Source organism: Anopheles cruzii, chromosome 3, assembly GCF_943734635.1.
Source record: "Anopheles cruzii chromosome 3, idAnoCruzAS_RS32_06, whole genome shotgun sequence".
In the NCBI taxonomy this organism is placed as follows: domain Eukaryota; kingdom Metazoa; phylum Arthropoda; class Insecta; order Diptera; family Culicidae; genus Anopheles; species Anopheles cruzii.
Window position 1 is genome coordinate 75,592,102 of NC_069145.1, and position 17,483 is coordinate 75,609,584.

General features: G+C 50.2%; 1 protein-coding gene across 1 annotated transcript in view; it reads left to right on the forward strand.

Annotated features, from left to right (window-relative positions):
• The first annotated feature begins 536 nt into the window (after positions 1-536).
• Positions 537-17,483, forward strand: part of LOC128271377 (nuclear receptor-binding protein homolog) — a 42,720-nt gene continuing 25,773 nt past the window's right edge. The window contains exons 1-2 of the mRNA XM_053008868.1: positions 537-1,958; positions 16,145-16,350. Of these exons, the coding sequence (XP_052864828.1) occupies positions 16,216-16,350 (135 nt within the window). The 5' untranslated portion in view covers positions 537-1,958; positions 16,145-16,215. The remainder of the gene's footprint in view (positions 1,959-16,144; positions 16,351-17,483) is intronic.

The window sequence follows — 17,483 nt, forward strand, 5'->3', positions numbered from 1 at the left end:
GTCGATGCCGTATCCAGATCCTTCGCACCGCACACCCACCCCACCGTGGAGAGAAGAAGGAGAGAGAGAAGGAGAGAGTAAAGCGCGTCGGTCGGGGCGGAGGGGGCCCACCAATAACCTTGGGAATCCGTTTCTCTTTCCTTTATTAGTGAATTAATTTCCTTATATTAAATAGGCGAAAAGCGACGCAAAGCGGAACGTACAACTACACAGCCGCGCATCAGCCGCAGCAGCAGCAGGAAGGAAAAACGCCGAGTGGAACATTCGTCCGTGCTAGTGTCAGTGTTGTGCCGCCGTCGCTCGAGCGAAGAGATCCGCGAAAAGTGGCCCGCTGCCTCCGAGCGCGAGACCCTTTGTAAAAGTGAACGATATCTCCGTCGCCGTCGTCCCAAGAAGGGGCTAGTCGAAGAGCTCTACTCCTCAAATTACACGGCCACCGAGCGCTCAGGAAGACTGCGGTCCGGTCTGTGTGCGCTCCCGTCGTCGTTGTGGTCGTTGTTGTGGTTTTTTTCCGTTTTCCCATTTTTGTTGTTTTCACTCCATTTGGCGGAGGCCCACTCGCGAAATAGTGCAAAAAGTAACCAACCGTAAAAGGTGAACATACCTTTCTGGAGGCGGCACTGGATCGCAAGAAAAGAGAGGAAGGATGATGTACAGTGGAAAGGAAGAAAAATCGCGCTGCTAAATCAACTGTGCAAAACCCCAAAACCCCATCATCATCGCCACCGTCAGCGCCATCCCCGCAGCAACAGCATCATCGGGTAGATCTCGCTACGGTGTGTGTGTCTGTGCATGTTGTCCGCGTGATCGTGACGTGAGTGAAGAACAACGAAACCAACAAAACGACCAACAAGCGAGCGGCAATCTCTCGTGGTGGTGGGTGCTTTTGGGTGGTGGTTCATTATCATCATCACCACCGATCGCGATCGCGCTTCACTGATAGCGAGCACCGAGGTGGAAAGAGATAGAGAGAAAGAGAGAGAAAGCGAGCAATCTCCACACGCAGCCGCAAGAGTCGCATTTTCGCCACGCGCGTGGAAAAGGCAGGGCGCGTCAGGGAAAACTAAGCGGTGCCGAATGTGAATATCGAGTTCCGTGGCAAAGCAGAAGCATCCGATACCACCTTCCGAGCGAGGTTTGCGAGGAGCCTTCGCCCCCCCCACCACCAACCTTCGGCGCGGTTTGACAGTTGAACCGCGCACGCACGTGTTGTTCGCTGATTCACGAGCTTCTCAGTGTGCGTGTGCCCACGAGCGCTGAACCGTGTGTATTGGTGTGTGGAGTTAGAAACGATTTTGCAACAACGTAATCAATCGAAGTGGGCTGCACTGCAGTGTCCGTGTCCGTGTGTGTGTCCTGGGTGTGATTCTTTGGCGGTGGTAATTAGCGAAATCGCGGAACGAAGAAGGCCCGCCGTGTCAGCGTCACCGAGGAAAGTACAAGTACGTCAGTCGCGAAGATAAGCGGCGGCTCAAGGCGGCGGCCCGTGCAAGATCTCAAGGCCGTCCGTATCCGGTCGTCGTCGTCGTCGTGTTTCGTGTGAAAGTAGACAACGGTGTGGTGGTGGCCTCAGGAGGCGGCAACAGCAACAGCAAGTGCGACCGTACCTGTCGCGGGTTTGTGTGCATGTCTCAGCTCGCGATTAGCGAGGAAGAAGCGTGAAGGCTCGAGTGCGTGAGAGGGAGCGAGATAGCGAGCGAACGAAAAAGAAGAAAAAGAGTGGTGTCCCGTGTTTTGTGTCCATCATCATCTCACTCAGCTCAGCTGTTGGTGTTTTGTCCTTTTCCCAGTGAAAAAGCGGAAAAAGGGGTGTGTATCAGCAGCCAGCCGGACCAGATTATTGCCGGTGTTCCTGCAGCCCGACTGGAGACGAGTTTGTGGCTAAGCTTGTGGATAATCCCTCCCCAAAATTAACTCTCAATGGAAGTGTGGTGTTTGAGAACAGAAGCTTTTTTAGGGTAAGTACCGTCACCGCCGTGTTCCCATGGACCTTCGGTTCCAGGAATTTCGATAAACCGATCCCGCCGTCGCTATCAGTAGTACGGTGGCCGCCTTTTGTGGCGCCCGCCGGGCAATCCAAGAAAATCCTCTTTCTCTCATTACTCATCGGGCACGAGGAGCAGATTTCGATAAGAACGTCGGTGAATCAGAGCACCGGTGTTATCGATCTTCCGTAGGCCACAGGAAGTTGCGCGCTATCGGTGCTTCATTCATCGCCCTGTTTTGTTTCTCGGAATAAATCTGCAATAATAATTGAAATGGCCCCAAATGAGCTGGTTCTCATAAATTTGTACATTGATTGACCACCGACACACAGACCAGACGCCGGGGGGACATAAAATGTTAACGATCGATACAATCCGATACCCCGGGCGCGCCGCGTACCACGGACGGGGAGCGGTTTCTGAGAAAGTCAAAATCATTTTCAGAATGAAATTTGGAATCGGGTCGATCGAGCCGCGGTTCGCGAAAGCAATGAAACAGCTGCGTCGTCGTCGTCCGTGTCGCGCTATCTGGTGAACTCATTCCGCGCCAGAGCCGTGAATTGGTTGTGTCAATTCCATTCCCTCACGCGTCTTATTGTTCTGTGCCGGGAGTCTTGGCTTCGTGTAGAACAACAGAACGACGGCGGTACTGGGTTCCGAAACTCTGGGATGGGCCGAAATGCTGCGGCAATCTCAGCACGTTTCGTGGCGATTGTTTGAACAGAGAGAGACGTCGTGTTTTTTTTCCTCCGTTCGGGGTGGGCCTCTGCGAAACGACGAAATATCGCACCAAGTTCCGGGAAGGTATAGTTGGCGGGGGCCACTATGGCCAGTGTTTCTGTTTGCGCCGCGGAAGAAGATGGAGAATTTCTCAAACTTGCAAAAATAATTTGCAAACGTGTGCTGCGATGCGATGCGATGGTTTTGCGCTCGTTCGCTCGGTCGGCAAATTGGTCCAAGGTTGTGAAAGCATGGCATGCTGTGCGAAGGAGAATAAAAATCGCAACAGCATGTGGCAAATGTTTCGGGCGGGCCGCCTGTGGAAGCGCTGCGCTGTTTGCGGGGCATTCTAAAGATTTTGGTGTTGCCTTTTCTCAGTTTTGGTAATACTTGCCTTTCTCATTTAACATCTTCAAATGAATGGAATAAGTGCACGCGTTATCGTGAACACAATATTCTACTGAGGCTGTTCAATAAGTTCGTATAATCGATAAGAAAGACACATTTTTATGGTTTGAAATGCACTTTATTATTCAGCATGGTCTTCCTGAACATCAATACACTTGTTCCTACGGGACTCTAATTCATAAATTCCATCCCTGAAATGAAAAACTGGAAAGGCTTCAAAATACGCGTCCGCAGCTATTATGACGTCATCGTTTGATGAAAAACGCTTTCCACGCTTGTTTTTTCTCTGTCTCAAAACAGATGGAAATCGCTAGAGGCCAAATCTCGTGAATAGGGTGGATACCCCAACAATTCCAACTTTAATTAATGGATTTTTGCCATTTTCAAATTGCTCTTGTGATAAGGGTGAATGGTTCTGAAAAAAAGGATAGTTTTCTTCTTTAAACCGGGTCTTTTTCTACGAATTTTCACCTTCAGTAGGTCCTAAAGGTTACAACAATCATCAAAATTTATTGTTTTACCAGTTTGCAAGTAATCCGCTACCAAAATTCCATTTGCATCCCAAAAAACTGATGCTAACACCGTTTTGGGCGATTTGTGGTCACGAACTCGTTTCGGAACCGATCCACAGTGATGATTCAATGCACAAAAACCCCTTTATCCTATCGAAAAAGCTCTAAATGTTGCCGTGAAACTCGCATTCGAATGCGGTTTTGTTCCATTTTTAGCGAATGTGGCACCCATTTTGCAAACAGCTTTGAGGAACCCAATACTTCAGTTAAAATATTGGTTATACTGCTCAATGAGATGGCTAGGCCTTATACTAAATCTCTTTCAGTGATTCGACGATTTTCCAATACGACATCCTGTATTTTTTCTACGATTTCAATTGTGTCTGTTTCTTGACCTTTTTAACATGGAGCGTCTTGAAGGCTACTACGATCACATTTAAACTCAGGAACCCCCTTTTCACCCCCTAATTAAAGGTGAAGAGTCCTTATACACTACCAACATTCGTTCAAAAGTCTCCTTTGTTTTTAAACCTTCCAAAAATACAAAATCCAATCACTCCACGATACTTGATTTTTTTCATTGTAAAAAATACTGTGACACGAAAATACTCTGACAAAAAATAATTAAGTGACCTATTGAAATGAAACTTCACATACGTTCATATGAAGAGTGTACCAACATAACTAAAAAAATCGAGCTCGTAGCAGCGTTATCTGTTGCCGACCATACGAACTTATTGAACATCCTAGTACACATCTCCCGGCTCTTTTTGGCAGTGAACTCTGTGGCAGTGTTTCTTCGAAGACGTCATCGAACAGGGCAGGAACTCCTTGCCCTGGGATACTCTGTCAGTCAGCGGAGCTCCGAGAGGTGGTCCAAGGTGCGAGGAGCACACTAGAATCGCGCGCCCCCCATCTTCGAACGCGTCCATTTGCGCCGCGGCACACGCGGCGTAGACGAATCTTATGGCGAAGAGGAGGATTTTTCGCGAAATTAGATGATTGAGCAAAAACTCGCTCGAAAGCGCTGGTGGATGCTGTGATGGTGGTGGCCGTTCTGTTACCTCCCTGCCCTCCTGTGGCGCACCGCGCGCGGACCGAGAGATGGTGAGAGAATTTGAATGCACAGAAACGATCTCTACGATCGGTCGATCCGAATAGGTTTACACGCGCCGATCGAGTTCATTTGAAAACTTCTTGAGAGGAGCAAAAAGTCATCTAACAGTTCATCGATCTCTGGCCGCCGGCTGTGCACCTTCTACTGCTCGGTGGTGGTGCCTCTGCCGGGGTGAACGGACCCTCCGCGTAAGCGAAGGACGGCACTTCCATATGCGCGGTGTCGTTCGAATGGGCTGGTGTCTCAGCGAACACCACCCTTTTCTGGGTGATAAAATCGTACGACGTCTCTATCAATCATCGCAACACGCCTAACAGGGCAGTCGTGGTCCTATTAGTGAGATATCTTACCCCCACGGCTCGGTCCCTGTTCCGACCCCCAGCAGCAGTTTGCGGTGCATTCGTTTGGTCCGGAATCGGTCTAATCACCACCGACTAACTGGTATTGGTACGATGGTTTGATGATCGTCTAAATCTGATCAAACATTTACCGACTGGCCTGGTGGCCGGCTACAGTCCGGACCGTGAGAAGATGTAAACAATCGATCCGAATCGATCCTCTACGGCTGCGTTTTGCACTCCGTGTAGGTCACCCTCACGCGTCAAGGTTGGGCCCCGGCGAGGAATGCCGCATTAAAAACCGTGGCATGTGAAGGAAGTGCCTACGGATGGATGGTATGTGTTGATGAACCCCCCCCTGATGGGTGGTGATGATGGTGGTCAGCGAACTGCATACTGCTGCGCCGCCGCACACACCACACCGCAAGTCCCAATGCCAAGCGACCGACAGGGCCGGGGCCGCGTCGTACGTGTTTACTGAGCGATGAGCGGACGCGTTGTTTGCGATACTCGTTAGAACGGAACTCATTTCGCTTCCGGAACCGACCGCACTGGTGCAATGCCGAGATCCCTGCGAGTACGGCAGCAATGTAATGTGCGAAATATGAAGCTAAAATTGACAATAAAAACAGAACCTAGCACAGAAGTTAGTGGTTCACGAACAGTTGAAAGGATGCACGTACCGGGCGTATGCTAATCGTTTGGTGGCGATGTCACCGCGGGCGTGTGACAGATTGCCTCTTTCGGAACGGATCGATTTCCGTCGTTGGTTGGTGGGAGGACGTTTGTTTTGAGCGCACATGACGCGCTGATGTCCGGTGATTGATTTCCGCCTCACGACTGCAGCGACACACGACCACGACGACGATGGACACGAGAGGATGATAATTACTGCACGAAGCTCTCCGGATGGCCATGGTGGCGGCATGTTTCGGCATGTGGAATTCGGTATTAACCAGGTTTTTTTCTTTACGGAATCGATACACGTGCCCACAGCGTGTCATTGGCGTATTGTTTCACGTTTACTGATTGCTGCTGGCGTGTGGTTTGCCTTTCCCGTTCCGTTCCGTTCCGTTTGTTTGTTGTTCGCCTGAGACGTGAGGATTTCGCTGATGAAGAAGAACTTGCCATCGAGCGCTTGGCCATAAGCGGAGGGCGGCGCACCCTCCTCCAAAAAGGGAGTCATTTGTATGCATAAACTTAATCCATAACTGTGTTATCTTCTAGGCGGCTCCACTTCACTTCGTGTGCTGCTGGTTACTTCGTTTTATTCTCCGCGAGCCGCGCGACCGAGCCGTTGTTTTCACGGAACTTTGTCGTGCTCGTCGTCGTCGTCGTCGTCGTCGTCGTGTGGTGTACAGTAAATAAACGTATCGGATTTCTGGCGACGAACGACTAGGAAGGGAGAGACAGGGAGAGATTGAGAAATGGTTTAAAAAACAACGAGAAAAAGATACGCGGAATGTTTAGCAAGTTTAGGCATACGCGGTTCTGCCGGCTGAGTGGCTGGCCGGGACATGACCCTCTGATTAACGGAGCCATTTCGGCCTCTCAAATTACGTTTCGGCATGCACTGGCTGGCGTGCGGAGAAACTTTTCTCATTTTGCTTTTAATTATTTATGATACGTTCTGCTCTGCCATTTTTCGCAAACCCTTCTTTTTGATGATGGAGGACCAAGAGCGATCGCAGTTTAGTAAATATGATGGCTGCTAGTTGAAAAGCCAAATGGCGCGAGTGTTTAGATGTTATTTCTACGATCGACATGGGTGTCAATGAGGTCCCTTGTCACCGGTTTGGGTCACTTGGTTTGAAACAACCGCCTACTAGTTTGACTTTCTATGCTTTGTTCTAAGCTGTCAGTCGCAGCTGTCATATAGTCATCGACGTTTTTTGTGTGAATTTCAAAACTACTTCCAATCTTCCAAACACAAGTCCCGACAAGCATTTGGTGCGATTCCGAAGCAGTTTTCTTCAACAGGGGCTGAAAAATAATAATCCCCGCAAAACGTCATTTTGAGGCACAAATGTTGGCATGGTCTAACCCTTTCAAAGATGGGTTGCAAACCGAAATATTTTTTTCTTCGACCTGAAATCATTTACCGGATACCAACACAAGGTAATGATGAATGAACAGCAAAACTGAGAAGTCCCAATCGGCAGCTACAGCCATCTTTTTAAAATTCCGAATCTCGACGCATCGACCTAGTATATTTAACAGGTTTCCAATCGTCCTATTTGCGTCAAATATGAACCATTTTGTTGTCTTTTTTTAAAATACCTTCATAATGTCCCTCTTGTAGAAGGCTTAGTCGTTATTGGCGAAAAACTTGAGCAATCCATTTTCACAATCCTTTTTTGATCTCAGTTTTTCATCACTCAGGTAATTTTGTAATGCGCGAAAAAGTGTCAATCGCTTAGATCGAGGTCCGGACTATACGGCGGATGCATTAAAACTTCCCAACCAAGCTCAAGGACTTTCTGGCGAGTCACTAAAGACGTGCGTAACATTTCTTTGTCCTGATGGAACACAACTTTTCTTCTGTTGGCCGATTCTGGTCGTTTTTGGTCAATTGCTAGCTTCGTACGATGCAGTTATTGACAGTAGAGATCTGAACTTAGTGTTTGACCATACAGAAGCAACTCATAATACACGATTCCTCTCAAATCCCACCATAAACCCAGTCGAACCTTACTGGCCGTAAGTCCTGGTTTGATCACCGGATAAGATGCTTCACCACGCTTAGACCACGATCATATTCACCCAGTATTGTCGAATGTATCCCATTTCTCATCCCAAGTCCCTCATCCGTTTAAGAAATAGGTAGATTTCATTCCGTTTGGCCAAAACTTCGCAGACGGAAATTCGAGCCATCATGTTTTTTGTGTAAATAGGGTGGCTCCCAAACAATGCCCTTCTTTGTGAATCCAGCTTTGCGCAAATGGCTTAAAACTATTTGATTGTTAATCTCCAGCTCCTGACCAATGCTCTGATTACTAAAATGCTGATCAACTTTGATTATTTCTGTGCTTTTATCGACATTTTCGATAACGCGTATGCCTGGGCGATGTTCATCTTTAACATTAAAAAAACCCGAAACGGGTAGACGAAACCAAAAATTATCGCAACTAGCTACATTACCAGTATTGGAACCATAAACACCATGCAACATTTCAGCGGCCTAGCTTTCATTTTGGCCTTTTTCAAAGAAAAACTGTAAAATGTACCGAATTTCCTCTTCGTTGACCTCCATTGTTAACATCCTGTAACTCACAAACGAATGGAACAAACAAAAAACAATGAATGCATTTTTTTTTCACGAGATATCGATCACTAAAGGCATTTATCGTGAAAACGTCGATGACTTTTTCCCCAAGCTTATATCATTCAGTTTAGTGAAGGTGGTCGTTTCATAAATGCAAAGAAGCGAAAGGCGAAACATAAAACAAAACACTTATTTTGATCTGATAAAGATACGAAATTACTTATCCCTTCCTTCAAGCAAGGAATGTTTTATCAGATCCATGAAAAAAGATCCTTTAAGTTGGATTGTAGAACTCAACTCGTACCAATAAACGCACACGCAATTCTCTATCGAAAATGGCCCATTCCCCTCAGTCGCCGTTTCTCTGATTCCTTCAGAGCATCGCCGTACTGTTGCCATTCTGCAATCTTCCCATTTCTTGAACTCAACAGAAAAACTCACCGCGTTATTCTCACGCTGCACCAGAGTCTGACCAGTCTTGACTCTCGTTCCGAAGCGAGCCACAAGGACGCTAACTGCTAACACAAGGGGGTGGGGCAGATTTGATTTGCATACCTTTGAATCATCCGGTTTAAAATATGCAACGGGCGCGCGCACCGCACCAACCCGGACCAACCCGGCGCGCCATCTTCGTCATCCGGGTGAATCATCCATCGGTTGCGCCTGATTTGGGTTACCAACCGGAGGGAGGCCCTGCCCTCCTAATTGATCGTGGGGTTTGTTTGGCGCCGTGTAGGTTAGGTTGTTGCAGGCGCCCACCCGTACCCGCACTGACCCTTCCCGCGGGCGGCACAAATGTGGCGTTGAAACAAATAAAATTAGGCCTCTCCGCGTCCGCGCCTATGCGTCATCGCGTAGCATAGTAGTTTGCTGGCGAATAATTGAAACACTGCCGCCGCCGACCGTCTGGCTGGCTGGTGACACACCTTGCTCCCGGAACGGAAGGGTGCGGCGGGGTTGGTGAAATTATACACATTTCACACACGTCATCATGTATGTGTGTTGCGTAGAGAGCGTTTCACACGCGAAAGCACGTGACAGCAGCTGTTTGGCAGCGAAAGCTCTGAAGGGGAGCGAAGGACCCAGGCGTGGCTGCGGTCTCAGCCGCAACGTCACCGGGTGTGGTAACAGCTGGTTGGCCTCGAGAGGCAGAGAGAGAGAGAGGGAGCTTACACCTTCAGCAAGGATGTGCTTTTAAATGAATTTATCAGCCCACCAATACCACCAGCCCAGAGACTGCCAACGGTGACCTTGGCCGTCGGGGGGTTGCAAAGGACCCGGATCGGGCTCGTCCTGGAGCTCTCGTTTTTTTTTCTCGGTCGGGTGGTTGGTAAGTGATTAATGGGATTGCCGCGCCACCCTCAGCCACAGTCAGCTGGCTGATCCTTTGTCCGCGGAACAGACGTTGGCATTTTTGGCCTCCCCAGATGATGATGATGGGGTCTTTTCGCAAATTCTTCGCGCCACACTTCTCTTTTTGTGAGCGTTACGCGAGAATGAGGTCGCTTCTTCTAGTGGACGTGTTCTAGTGGCCCGTTCCGCCGTGCTCGAATTAGAATGCCTGTAAAACTGTCGTTTAACCACGTGTCATGCTCGGGTGCCCCAAATAAATGGGATATATGGGGCTTACGGATTCCAACAGGACCTTTCCCATTTGGCGCCTGGGCGCGAGACCAACGATTGATGGTCAGACGCGACGGCTTCTACGTAGAACCCCGGGCATTACGTAATGTTATCGGAAAACATCCGCTTAGCGTTCCGTGGTGCCACCGGGACCATTATAATAAAGGTGGCCGCCATCGTCGCCCCGCCGTGTGCTTCTAACCCTGCGGCTGTTTTTCTTCCACAATGTTTGTATTGCATTAACGTCAGACGGACTACACAAACACACGGTGCCGGTGTGCCGGTTGGGGCCTGGGGGCGACACACCCACCGGGGGGAGGAAATTCCCAAGAAGAAGAAAGTGAATCGCGGTGGAACTAGATTGCATGGATGAAGGTAACCCACGCAGCGGTTGGGTTGAATTTTTGCGAGCCCTCTGGTCCTTGAAGCTTTCGCCGCCTTCGTGGTTGGCCAGCCAGCTGGATAGTGGTGTGGTGTGCCAGGCGACCGGTGTGTGACACACACTAGAAAGGGAATTAAGCTTCGTTTTCCGTGCGGCGCGCCAACCCGTCGCATGTAAAAGCCGGTAATGTGTTTGCTGCGTTGATTTATGAACTTTGTGCGTCTAGACTCTGCAAGGACGATGAGTTCCGGTGTTTCCTTAGCTTTTTTGCTTTCACTTCCTTTTCTGTTCGTTCTTTCCGTGGAGCCTTTCGAGGCCAGCCCTTTAATGGAACGGTTCCATTTTGGAAGACGCTTTTAGCTGGCGATGGCACTGTCTCCGGCATTCGCTTGGCCACATTCTTTAACCGGAAAGCGGGACACGGGTGATTATTTATCTGAAAAGCTCCACTACTGGTGTGCTGCTCGGAATTTGTCTCGAATTCCGGGAATTTTGACATAAAATACTTTCACGAACATAAAGTTCAAGGGAGTGTTTCAATTTTCTAATGCTTTTAAGAGTTCCCAGGTCATACTCCCCTATGGTTTAGTCGATATTAGCCGTCCGCGATAAGCATTATGGTTGTAAAGTTTTGCTTCAATTAGTATTTTTCCTCCCTTTCATTTTGGGTTCCCATAGGATATCAGTTTGTAGAATGGCAGCTCCCGCAGCACCACGGTCACCACAAATCAGCACCACGGTCGGGTTTTTCGGTTTATTGCCTTTACGTAATGTTTCTTGATTTTATACGTCATCAATTCTTCTAATCTCGCGATAAAAAGTTTACGATTTTCGATCGTATGGCCGCGAATTGGGCTGATAAGGGTTGCGCGCGCTATAAATTCCTTTCGGTGTAATCTTTTGATTGGAATCGATTACTCAATTTCGTCGGACCAGCACACACTCCCCGGCCGTGTGCATTTCGATGCTATTCGATGACACCGATCTGCATGTGTTTGCATGGTGATTGACGCAAGTTGTTGGCCTTAACAACAACGCCGCGGGTCTGTTCCTATCTCTGCCGCCCCTGAACAGTGCTGATAATTCATTGCTTCTTCGGGGAGGGTCCGGGAACCACGACCCCCCGGGGGGACCGGAAGAGATGTGGTCGTCAGCGTCAATCAGCGGAAGGAGAAGATAAATGCAGAGTAGACCAACCATCCCGATATGGTGCAATCTGGTGACGCAATTCTATTGCTTAACCAATTAGTTTCACCACAGTTACATTTAATACATCGTAAATTCAATTAATTTTAATGCATTGCCGATGGCCGATGATTTTTGCCACACCACTTTCGATCACGGTGCACTTGACACCGGCACTCGACATCGTCGTGTCCGCCGCTGCTGCAAACACAAATAATAAACGGGTTCCCCACACACACATTGTTGTCGTCCTTCGCTAATGCGTCTGAAATGCGTATTTATGCAGCACTTGGGTGTGCTGCTCGCGGTTTGCAGAAGCCTCACCAACATTAGATTGGCGAAAGGAAATGAGCCTTCATAATATATTTGCACAGCGAGCACGACGAAGGTAAACGGGACGAGAAGGCCTACTTTGTGTCACACATACTGTCGCAACGACTTGGAAGCAAAACTTCAAGCCCATATCAAAGTAGTACGGGAGAGCAAACTTTCGAGTGACACTCGCTGCCGCATAATATGCTGGCTTTTTGCTGGCCCACTCGGCAAAGGCCAAGGTCGTAACAGTTCCACGACGGTAAGGTGCAATTAAAATGGTACCACTCGTTGTCAGTGGTCTCTATGACCTCCACTTATGGGTCCCGGCCTTTCTGCGTTGAACCAGAGAAACTGTTGACTCCACCGTCGTCGGTCGTTTGAACGCATAGGAGCTCTCAGAGCCAGCTTCGATGGGCGGTGGTAACCTTTAAGTTTGCTGTCCGTTGAAGACAGCGTGCAAACAACGCAAGATGTGTCCCCCCCCGGATGCACTTTGATGCCAATCGATTGCCATTCTATTTCAAACACTTTCAGCGTTTGTAAATAAAAGGATGATTTCCAGGCACACACAGAAAACCGCGCTTCTTGCAGCTGCAGCATATGTTGCTATTGCCCACACTGCCCTTTGGATAAAACCGCACAGCAGGCAAGCCGGCCGGCCATCCATGTGTGAAATGCAATCAACCTTTTCCAACTTTCCCAAACACTAATCTTTCCGAACCACCCCGGCCACCGGCCACCATCGGGGGCCTGCTGGGGTTGCGCACGAAAATTGCAATCCGTCTCGGGCGCTCTCTCTCTCTCTCTCTCTGTCTCTGTCTCTACCCGACCACAGACAGCCTGGGAGCGGCCAGCGTAAAGGCCCAAAAAGCGACGGAGAAACGGTGATGCATTTCTCTGCATCGATCGTGAAAATTTCTCTGCCACGCAACAACCGCACGAGGCCGATGCAAGCCACCGCCAGACAGACTAACTTTCTCGAGGCCCGGGAAAACGGAGATCCACCCGCAAGAGTGTCCTTCTTCCTGATGGGCTCTCAATTGGGATGAAAATTAATGTGGCGTTACACCGCGCGACACCCCATTAATTCCGGTTTATTAATTCACGCACAAAGCAGCACACCGGTCTTGATTGACCGATGGCCAGCAGCAGCAGCAGCAGCAAGTACATCAAGTCGTGTTGGGTCACGACAGCTTAGAGCTGCTTAGCCCTCGCCCTAACATGTGTTTTGGCTCCATTTAATCATCCTCACCGTGGTGCCGGCTACCGGAGCGCATCATAACGCCGAGACCGATCGAAATATTTGATGGCCTTCAACCGGGCCCGGGTCCGAGTAATAACTGTGTGGCATAAATAAGGGGAGAAAAAAGTAAACCCTCGCCCCCGGCCACGGCCCGGCCATATGCTGCGCAACAACTCAAATCACGCCCCCGGACCACGCGGATCATCCGCCCCGCTCGCGCTGCTGACGTTCGCTCGCTGTGTCCGGAAATATTGATGAGACGGCCGCTAAGCCGCCACCGGCGGGGTCGAGGGCGTACGTTCGTGACTGTGTGTGTGTGTGTGGTTATGTTGACCGACTGCTTAATCACAATTAAGCTGTCATATTTTATCAATTAGCTGCGCGGCCCCAGAAATAGCCAGGCGGCGGGTGGGTTTCCTGCGTGTAGCGTGCCCTTTTTCGACGGGAAACCGTTTAGCGTGCCAAAAATACATCCATAACGAATGGCTTAGCACACGCGCCCAGCGCCATCCGGTGCGTGTGTGTGCTGTAGAAAGCCGCGTCCGCAGATTGCACTTTTCCCAGTTGTCCGCTGCCGCCGCCGCCGTCGAAGATCTCCGTGTGCTTTCTCCTTCGCGTTTTGTGCGAGGCGCACCAGTCCATTATGTTTCGCCTGTCTGTGGGGTTTTTTTGCTTTTCGCCGCTAATTGGATGTTAAACGACAAACCAAAGATTTATCTACCGGCGAGCTGGACACCGGTGGCGAGATTATCCAACGAATTGCGGATCTAATCGCGCGAGTTGCGAAATCGTCCCAATGGCGGTGTTGCAAAATGGGTCCCAACTTTTCCAGCAGCAGCAGCAGGCCCCCGAAATTATCTTTGGGACACTTTCGCTTTGGAAAGTCGGGCCCTCCCCGGCCCGGTCCTTTCCCGAATGCACTTTTTCTCGGTCCCATTTTTTTTTCGATGAATTTTCGCTGAAAAACTCGTCATGCAGTTCCGCTACTTTCGATTTCCGGGAATCGATGGTGGAAAAGCTAACGGCACGACGACGGCACATAGTGCAAACGTCGAGTGGCCAGAGCATGATAGAGAGGAGAGACTTTCCAAATTTATGGCCACTGGCCGGCCGGCCGGTCGGGTAGTAGTCCTCCGGTTGTGTGTGTCTTTAGGGTTTTAAAGGCTTCACCCCTCGGGGGGGGTGTGTTGTACATTTAGATTTTTATTGCTTCCGGCCACGCTGATCCGTGACGCACGTCAAACTGTGACCGCCAGAGAGGCCACTGCGCTCCTATGTTGCGGTCGTAAACATGGTTTATCACACAGAGACAGAGAGAGAGAGAGAGAACAGACTGGTCATATGCTGCTCATCTGCAGCAGCCCGGCCCGGGTCAAGATTGGCGGAAGGTTAACCGATCGAATCGGCGCCCCGGCTGAATGACGCATCCCCGGAACCTGTTCTCTAATTGGCCACCGTTTGACAGCAGGGCTGGCTGGACTTTGACCGACTGTTTATCGATCAGTCGCCAGTCGGGGTTATGGACGAGTGGCGACGTGTTTTGGAGGGCCTGGTGTTTGTTGACTCTGATGTTGAAATGATACATTGAAAAGGTAAACTAAGAATTTATGAATAAAACAAAACGTCGTCATCATTGGCAAAGCGGCGTAGTTGAGAACGTGTCCGTCCGTAAGGGTGTGCCACAGCGAATGGCGTTGCAACGTGTTAATCTGCGCCTGGGGCCGCCATTCACAACCTCGGGCAGATCGAAGCCATGCTTCTGTGTGACTCAACGTCCGTGTCACAGGAAAGTTTGCCCAGCCCAGCTAGCTAGTGGTGACTCATTCGGCCCAAGTATCTGCTGCTTACATCTTGGAAATCCACGTCTGATGAGCAACAGCCCATGGCGATGGATTCGTGCGAAAGTAAATTTAGTGTAACAGTCATTTGAGTGCTGAGTATGGCGTTTGAGTGAGTCTGTATGGCAGAACAAGATCCCCCGCCCGGTGGGTCCGTGTTGCTGTCGCGTTGGAATGTACTAACTCGCATAACTCTGCGTCTGCGACCAAGACGCAACGACGGAGTCCATTAACCGGGCCCGACACGGACCAGACATGGGTGTCCCCGGCGGGCAGACTTGTCAATCGAGAGTCCGTCCGTCCGCGTCTGTCGGTCTGGCGATAGTATCTGTTCCGGGTGGTGCCGAGCGAAAAGATCGTCTTCCAATGACCGACCGACCGACCGACAGTTAACCTCTCGGCGATGATGCTGCGCCAGTTGGGAGATGGTCACAGCAACTCATTTGATATTTCTATGACCTCTAATAAATCACGTTTAATGTGAATGGTCGGGCGGGCCCTGTCTGATGGCGGTGACATGCGCTACTTGCGCGTCGTTTGCGTTGAAACATGAAACCGCTGGCCGCCGCGACACGGATGCCTCATTTTTCGCCGCCTGTACCCAGCTTTCATCTTAAAACGATTAAGAAGGTCCAACCAGGTGCTGGCGGGAGGAACGGACTGTCGTCGATGGTGCCCCACGCGACTCCCGATACGACCGATAATCGACCCCGGCACACGTGACGCTAGGTATCCCTCGTAAACACCGCGGATTTGGGTCAATAAACAATATTAGATGAGGACCACAAAGTAGGAGGGTCAGTTCCTTGTACTTCACCCCCTGGGCCCGATCGATAAGCCAGGCCCCGGGTGTGTATGCTCCACAAACCTGGAAACAGTTTTCCACTGTGGCGTGTGCAGCGCAACAGACCGCCATTACTACATTGCCGGGGCAACCGGAATAACAACCAGCACGACCGGAATGACACGAAGGAACCTCAGTGACTAGAATCAGTGGTCGGTGGTCTAAAATTGATAAAGTTCAAGTTCATGTCCGCCAAGCTATTATTATGACCTCCCCCCGGATCCACTCGCGAACTAGCTTCCTTTGCCGCCCCCCGGGGTGGGCCATCAATTTAAAGTTTCAGTTCGTCAAGCTTCGATCAAACACGGTCACGGACCTCTTCTAATTGACTAAATGTTTTTCTCTCTCTCTATCTCTCCCTCGCCGCAGGTACTAATTAAAATATCCTCGACACCCGGAGGTCGACCGAATATTTTTCCCCAAGTTGCGTCTGTTCTGCCATGCCGGGTAGTCGTTCCAGTAACAACGAAACCGAGCACAACAGGTCCCCTAGAGAGAGCGGTGAGGATTCGGAGGATGAAAGTGAAATTCTAGAGGAAAGTCCCTGCGGAAGATGGCTGAAACGCAAAGAGGAGGTAAGTGGCAACGTTCCGGTCCCGTGTGGCGGGGCTGGTGGCCTCACACTCAGGGTCGTCGTTTTGTGTGGCAATTTATACGTGAAAATTACATTATTTAACCATCCGGTCCGGTGTTGGGAGAAGTTTTTCGTCCGTCCGTCCGACTTTTCCCCGGGGACCCGAGGGATAAAGTTGTGCCTCTAATCGGTTATGTCTCTGCAACGGACTGCTCTCGAGAGACTCGATGTGTGGGACACTAACTAGTAGTAGTAGCTGTGTACCGCCGCCGGGCCAATGATGATCATCCGAGTGCGAGAGTGGAGAACGATTTTCGCGAAATTAATTTGACCTTTACCGATAACAGCGTCGTCGTCGTCGCCCGGTGATGGCGTCGAGCGCACTTCTCCCGCCAAGTGGAGAAAGAACCGTCACGGGGCCAGAGGAGCTCCACACAACTTCACGCGCTCTAGCCTCTAGACACCAATGGTCCATGGTCGCTCACGGAGGTGCACTCCGGTGTGTACCAATCCGGTTCAGAATCTCCGCGTAGAGCTGCTGTCGGTGCGAAAATGGCAGATACACTAATCTGGGATTGCGTGCTCTGTGGACCTGTGTCGGTGTTGGTGTCGGGGGGTGGCGCGAAACTGGCCAGTCATCCATTTACTGGGCCGCCTTCGCTGGGGAGCGGCAAGTAGAAGATTACATTTGGATTAGAATAATTTCAGACAGGACAGGTCTCGGTCCGTGAGGCCCAGGTATAGTCAGGCTTTTCGACCATGTTTTCCGTGCCTCGAACGGGAATCGGATTTCTGGGGCTGCTGGCCTCGCGTCGCCATTCGGTTTGGCTGTGTGAACCGTTTTTTAGCGATTCTCCACGGAGAGAGAACCACACCCGCGACCATTTTATTTGACTCCGGCCGACAGTCAATCATTCTATTTATCCACTTGATCTCTCCGATTGTCCCTCCGATGCGATGTACCTTTGTTCTGCTCGCCCACAACATGTCCCCACCGCCATGGCCACCTCACGTCATGGGGGGATTGTAGCGCAGGTTCGGTTGGTCCACAATGGGTCCGCGAGTCGGTCGCTCTTCTGTGATTTATTAGGTGTAGAACTTAATTCTTGCAGTTTTACAATACATGGCATTACT